The sequence below is a fragment of the Gossypium hirsutum genome, chromosome D04 (assembly GCF_007990345.1).
Source record: "Gossypium hirsutum isolate 1008001.06 chromosome D04, Gossypium_hirsutum_v2.1, whole genome shotgun sequence".
NCBI lineage: Eukaryota > Viridiplantae > Streptophyta > Magnoliopsida > Malvales > Malvaceae > Gossypium > Gossypium hirsutum.
Genome location: NC_053440.1, coordinates 2,222,777 through 2,228,786, shown reverse-complemented (window position 1 = coordinate 2,228,786; position 6,010 = coordinate 2,222,777). Strand labels below are relative to the sequence as shown.

Sequence of the window (6,010 nt, the reverse complement as noted above, 5' to 3'; positions counted from 1 at the left end):
TATTTTTGAAATAGTTAATCAAAAATCAAATTCTCTAGTCCCAGTAGTGGTGTAACTCTTCCACTGCTTAACCACTAATTAGTAACCGCCGCCAGCCATTAGGACGCCACCGTCGCAGCCATCGACACCACCTTGTCTAGTGATGCAAGTACGACACCCTAAGCTAATTCGGCTACTGCCAGCTTGGTCCAAGTCAATGACGACCTGACCAGTCCACTCCAGCCACCGGTTGGACTGTCATCCTGATTTCGCATACCGGGCCTAGTTCGACCAGTTTTCAGGTCTCAGTCTTGGTTTTGGGCTCTTGGACCCAATTAATGATCTCAGGTCTAATTTTCAAGTTCAATTATCCATTAGGCCAATTGTCTGACTTGAAAATTAACTTCCAAAAATATCATATTAATTTTAATTAATTTTATTTTACTTGATCAAAATTAATTTTTTTCAAAAATCACTTAGATCTTCTAAATTAAATTTTCAAGAAAATTCTTTAATCAAATTCTCTAGTTGAACAATTCTTACGATCACCTAATTTAATTCCACATCGAATAAATCAACTCAATTAAACTATTTCTAAAATCGTAGAATTTTCTGCTGATTCAAATACAGTTTGATCGAGCTTTTGTTGAGCTAGCGAAGGGACCAATCGAACATATACAATTAGGCTCTAGTGATTGTAATTATATCCAGAAGTATTGTTTCGATAATTTACAATTACTTCATCATGGATGTAGTCCACAAGAAATATCATGATTGAAAACCCTTTATTGTATACTCTTTACGAAAGCAATTATCCAAGTGCTCTATCTAATGACCTTGTCATGTGTGTGTTACCCTCATATGATATTCTTGATTCCTTTGAGTTAAATTCTCACTCAATACAATCCTATTTTATCTCATTATCACCATTGCGTCTTCTTAAATATTATCATTGTCAACAAATGACTATAATAAATTGCTCGTTCGAGAACTAGCAACCCGTGGTCATGTTCCATATTTATCAATCCACACAATGCCAATGAAATGATATCATTAACTCTTTAATTGAGTTATGAATTCCATTGTTGCTAGCAAAGTTATGCCATACATAAGTCATGTACCCAATATACCGACTATTGGTTTGATCATCTTTAGAGCATAAACCTCCACTTATATCAAATTACATGAGTTGCATACGCATGGTTAGTAACTAACTCAGGATTTAGGTAAATCACACCATGAACGCCACAAGTGAATTAATTTACAAACAAATTTAGAATTAATTCATCTTAGGTCCAGTCTAATGTATCATTCTACCAATGAATACATTTATGTCTCTACTCATGGAGTCAACTGCTCTGATAGCCAAGACTAGCCATCTCTCCAATCAGAAATGTAGACGACATAATAATCCTTCACAATATGTGAATCAAATGCTCACTTTGATTCTTTTACGAGATTACGGGCTCATTTGGATTATCTGCTGAAGTAAGTTGTCTTTCTTGCAATGTAAACGTTCTTTACAGTGTCACTTATCTTCATTTTAAACTTTAGACAATCAATGAGCTAATATTTGTTTGTCACAATTTTACTATGCATGCAAAATATAAAAGATAAAAAAATACAAAAGACATAATAGTGAAATGTGATATTCATTTTATTTATTTATTCATCATTCAAAAAAATAGAAGACAATTACATTTTTACTACAATATGGACACATTTTCCAACAGTAATTGTTCCAAACCTCCTATCCAAAAGAAAAAAAATCCACCCATCCACCTTTTCTAAAAAAAATTATGCTCCATTTGAAGCGGATTGATTCAAAATCCATCTAATGATTTGGGTTTTGCCATCCCTATAGCAACATTGCCAAAATGTGGAGGTTATCAAGGAGTTAAGAGCAAATTGAATTTCCTTAGTATCAGTGAGATGATGAGGTTGCATCATCACCCAACATGCAAAGATAACATCAAACCAGTCTCCAGAATACTAGTTCCATACAACCATTCCCCAATAATACCATTAGACATTTAGGCCCTAAGGCCAGACGTGAAAGACATGGATTAGGTTGTTGCTCTAACAACCTCGTAGCCCCTAAGACAACTATTGTTGAATTGCCCCAAAATTTTAAGCTCTCCAAAGAATTTTATAAAGGAAACAATGATGCATTTGAGCATTTGATGCAATATATAGATTACATTTGAGCATTTGATGCAATATATAGATTACATTTGAGGGCTTCTAACACTCTCAAACATAAATCCTTTGTCAAGACCTTGAAAACAAATGCAAAAATTAGTACTTGTTGCTCCCTAAAGGTTCCATCCATAATTTCAAGCAACTAGGTTGCCTATTCTTGGGGTGCTTCCGCATATATTAAGTGGTGTTAAAGATGCCTACTAGTTTTTGAGTGTTTTCTAACATCATTGTAGTGCCCTTATGTGCCATAAAAAAACATAAAGCTCTTTTGGTGGATCTCACTCAATGGAGACACGGTATATGCCTTCGGGAACATATCTACAGAGGCCTCTCCCCCCTTTGAGAACATTGAACAAAATATGCTATTAAATCCCACTAAGAGGTACCTATCAACTGCCTAGGTGCATTACCATATAAGTTTAAAACATCTACGGAGAAGGGATGAAGAGGTAAGTGAAACTTGCTTCAAACACGTATAAGGAGATCAGTAAAAAAAATAATGCGAACCTTCACCCTCTAAACCAACTTTGCTAAGATGATGCCTCTCTTCTGGCACCAAAAAATCACACTTAAAGTTTTTATTGATTTCTATACCCCTGCACTACAGCAATGCCCCCATCTCCTCCGTTATTGTAGTACACTCAAACAAGTCACTTTCAGTGGTTGCATCCCCAGGCCTTGTGGGTGTTCTCTTTATGCTTAGAAACACCCCTTAATCATCATCAAAAGTGAATCGAAATTCCTCTATTTATAAGATAAAGACGACCTTTCCCATATCTAGGTTGCGTAATGGTTAAACTACCACATGCGTTTCTCAAAAATGTGTAATGAAACCTCCTCTCAATCACCCACGTCGAAGATTCGTTTCATTTTCATTAACGATCAATTATCTTGGTTACTCAAAAGATGTGTGTTGCCATTCAATGTATGTCTGTATATATTCATCTTCACGCTCAAACTCAAAACTCATAAAAAATCATAGTAACCCACATTTCAGAAATCAAAATTTGAATTTTAAAAATCTAAAATGTAACCTCCCACACCTCAAAATCTGCTAGGTTTTTTCAAAACTTTTCTAACGTCACCAACAATTTTAACAGGCTCAACAGAGGCCATTTTATAACCTCCCCCTCTCTTGGGGGGTAATTGTTACACCAACTTTGCTTCACCTTCACGTGCCACCCACGAGTGTCACACCAATGAGCACACCTTCGTTATGGACCATCTCCACCAGAGGCGCCTAGGGCTTCCCAACTGCATTAAGACACACACTGATTGTCAAGCCACATGTCACGCCACCATCTACATGGACACACCGCTACCTTTATGGGGAGAGAAGATGTGACCCTGCTGCCAACAAAATGCTTACACATGACACTGCTATTGTAGCACATATAAGCCCTCACACTTGAATAGTAAATGATATAACCCTCCAACTCCAATTCTCTCATCCGGTCCATTTCTCTCTATCCCCTTCCTTTGTAATCTTCTCTGGCGCAATTCGCGACGGCTCTCTACCCTCTAACTCCGCTAAATCTCCTCTTTGTTGATATCTTCCGTCAACAAATTGTAAACCAGATGGGTGAAACTCGAATTGAGAATCAATAGCATTACTCCGCATACACCCACGTTGGTTGCCATACCTTCATAACCATTTATTTAGTAGTGCGGATTCACAAACCGCAAGCTCGCCGAGCTTCTCCGACCATTTCATTATATTAAGTTTCATCATTGATATTTAGCAAAGTTGACATTCACATTGTACATAGCAAAGTTGACTCTCAACTTTCCAGATCTAAATGCACTTTGTTCTTCTCCTTGTAGGATAAAAAGACATCGATCCATCAACCACTTTTCCTTGTCAAGCAAATTAATCTCCCATGGAATATTACTCACAAACACAAGACACACTCTCTTTGAGAAAACCACTACTGTAATAACAACATATAATCTATAACAAATTATTTATGCCATTTCATTCTCTTTTAAGCTCAAGCATGTACATTGTGATAAATATATGATTATAATATTCAATCATGTAAATGTGAATTTCATTACATTAGCAAAAATATATAAGTCTATGAAATTCATCATCAAACATAAATAAATGAATTTAAAAATGAAAATCATGAATGTATACTTAACAAAATTTATACTAATTAACTTTAAAAACCTAAAAACCTAGTGCAAACCTTATTACATATGAGATGCAAAGGATCCCTGGTTATTCCCCATTTCTTCTTCAACATTACTTGCCTGAAAATCACTGATAGATTTCTCAGAAAACCCTATTTTTTTCTGAAATCCCATTACTCTAGCTGGACTAAACTTTTCATTTTTGGCATTCATAAAGAACTCCCTTGTAATCTGCATGCAAAGTTGAGGGTTCTTCGCTGCCAAAGCTTCATATTTATCCGATAAAACGACAGCTTCCGCGTTGTTAAAAATGAAGTCTAGGGCGATCTCTTTCAACGCCGTGTTTGAACAAGCTTGTGATGTCTCTAAAACATCAAGAACATTGGATGCATTCAACGAATTCAACATGTAACATTGGCAAAACTCTTGTAAATATGGGATCTCGTATTTTTTAGATGCGATGAACAATGGGTGAACGTGTTTTTCCAGTTTCTCCAATGGCAAAATGCCATTGTAAAGAAACTCCAAGAGGGACTCGAGCTCTTCAGAGTTTAGCTCGGGAACTCTAATGGGAACTCTAATGGTATCATCCTTGAAACAGTTCGTTTCCAACATATCTTTGAAGATCTCAGATCTTGTTGCCTACATCAAACATTATGAAATTAATTAAGGTTATATATATACATACTCATATTTGATATTCATGGTAAAAAAAGAAGAAGGAATTACAAGTACGACTCTGTGTGCTGGAATGGAAGGGCTGCCATCACTAGGCTTGAGCAGTGCATCAGTATGAGTTTCTTCTTTGAGTGCTTCAAAGAGTCCACTTAAGAAACTTACTCTCTTCTCTTTCAAATCATCGATCCATCTTGTTTGATTTGCTTGTGGCTGAGCCTATGAAAATATAATTTCAATTTGTTTGAATAATTGCACACAGATCAAGAAATGTATGAAAAAAAATATATATACAAAGTTGAGAGTGAAAAAAGAAAGAAATAAGATTATAAAGAAAAGATCTCATTGACAGAGTTATTGACCCTTGAGCTAATGTTGGGAAAGCAAGAACAGCATACTGAGAATATATCTGAAAAGAAGGTAGAGCAGGTGCTGATAGCCGATGAACTAAATAATGTTCGTAAAAATGGTGGGGTTTTTTCCACTGGCATTTTTAGAGATCGACCCATGCTTAAATTTGCTTTCTTTAGGTAAATATGCTTATATATATATATATATCTTTTTATAAATATCTATCGGCTATTTGAGGTATGTGTGGACTATTTTTCTTTAAAGATAATAGTGATAAATGTTAACTATTAGTGTTATATTTATCATTCTAACTTATAGGATAGAGACCGGATGAAATATAACCTTAAAAATTAAATATCCAAATTGATAATTGTTATATGATGATAATAATTTATATATATTTATATTTTGTTATATAATAACTCGACTCGGGATTCGATCTGAAAAATCAATCCAAAATCTCTCCTAAAATACAATTTCAAAGATTCTGTTGAAGGGAGGCTTCTTCCTCTCTGATCCTGAATAGGAGTGAAGTTAGAAAATTTTTTAAGGGGCCAAATTAAATTGTGTATTTTTACGATAGTAAAAATGTAATTTCATCATTTTAATATCTATATTTTTATAACTTTTAAAAGATTAAATCAAATTTTTATCATTTTCAAGGCCA

The 6,010-nt window shown here is 34.9% G+C and overlaps 1 protein-coding gene across 3 annotated transcripts; it reads right to left on the bottom strand.

The window, feature by feature from the left end:
• Positions 1 to 4,139: 4,139 nt before the first annotated feature.
• Positions 4,140 to 5,496, bottom strand: LOC121216224 (BTB/POZ domain-containing protein At3g56230). Of its 3 annotated transcripts, none has more exons than XM_041091627.1 (3): positions 5,355 to 5,496; positions 5,047 to 5,211; positions 4,140 to 4,959 (listed from the first exon to the last, which is right to left on the bottom strand). In XM_041091627.1, exons 1-3 carry the CDS (start codon positions 5,481 to 5,483, stop codon positions 4,378 to 4,380), a joined length of 876 nt encoding a protein of 291 aa, XP_040947561.1. In that variant the 5' UTR covers positions 5,484 to 5,496; the 3' UTR covers positions 4,140 to 4,377. The 3 variants fall into 3 exon arrangements, with proteins under 3 accessions (XP_040947561.1, XP_040947563.1, XP_040947562.1); XM_041091629.1 differs by having other exon boundaries at positions 5,391 to 5,494; XM_041091628.1 differs by having other exon boundaries at positions 5,047 to 5,205; positions 5,355 to 5,491.
• Positions 5,497 to 6,010: the final 514 nt, after the last annotated feature.

Coding starts and splice junctions, on each gene's coding strand:
- LOC121216224 (XM_041091627.1), bottom strand. CDS start 5,483: ATGCCAGTGGAAAAAACCCCACCATTTTTACGAACATTATTTAGTTCA. Junction 5,212..5,354: donor TTCCCAACATTAGCTCAAGG/GTCAATAACTCT, acceptor ATATTTTCATAG/GCTCAGCCACAAGCAAATCA. Junction 4,960..5,046: donor CAGCACACAGAGTCGTACTT/GTAATTCCTTCT, acceptor TGTTTGATGTAG/GCAACAAGATCTGAGATCTT.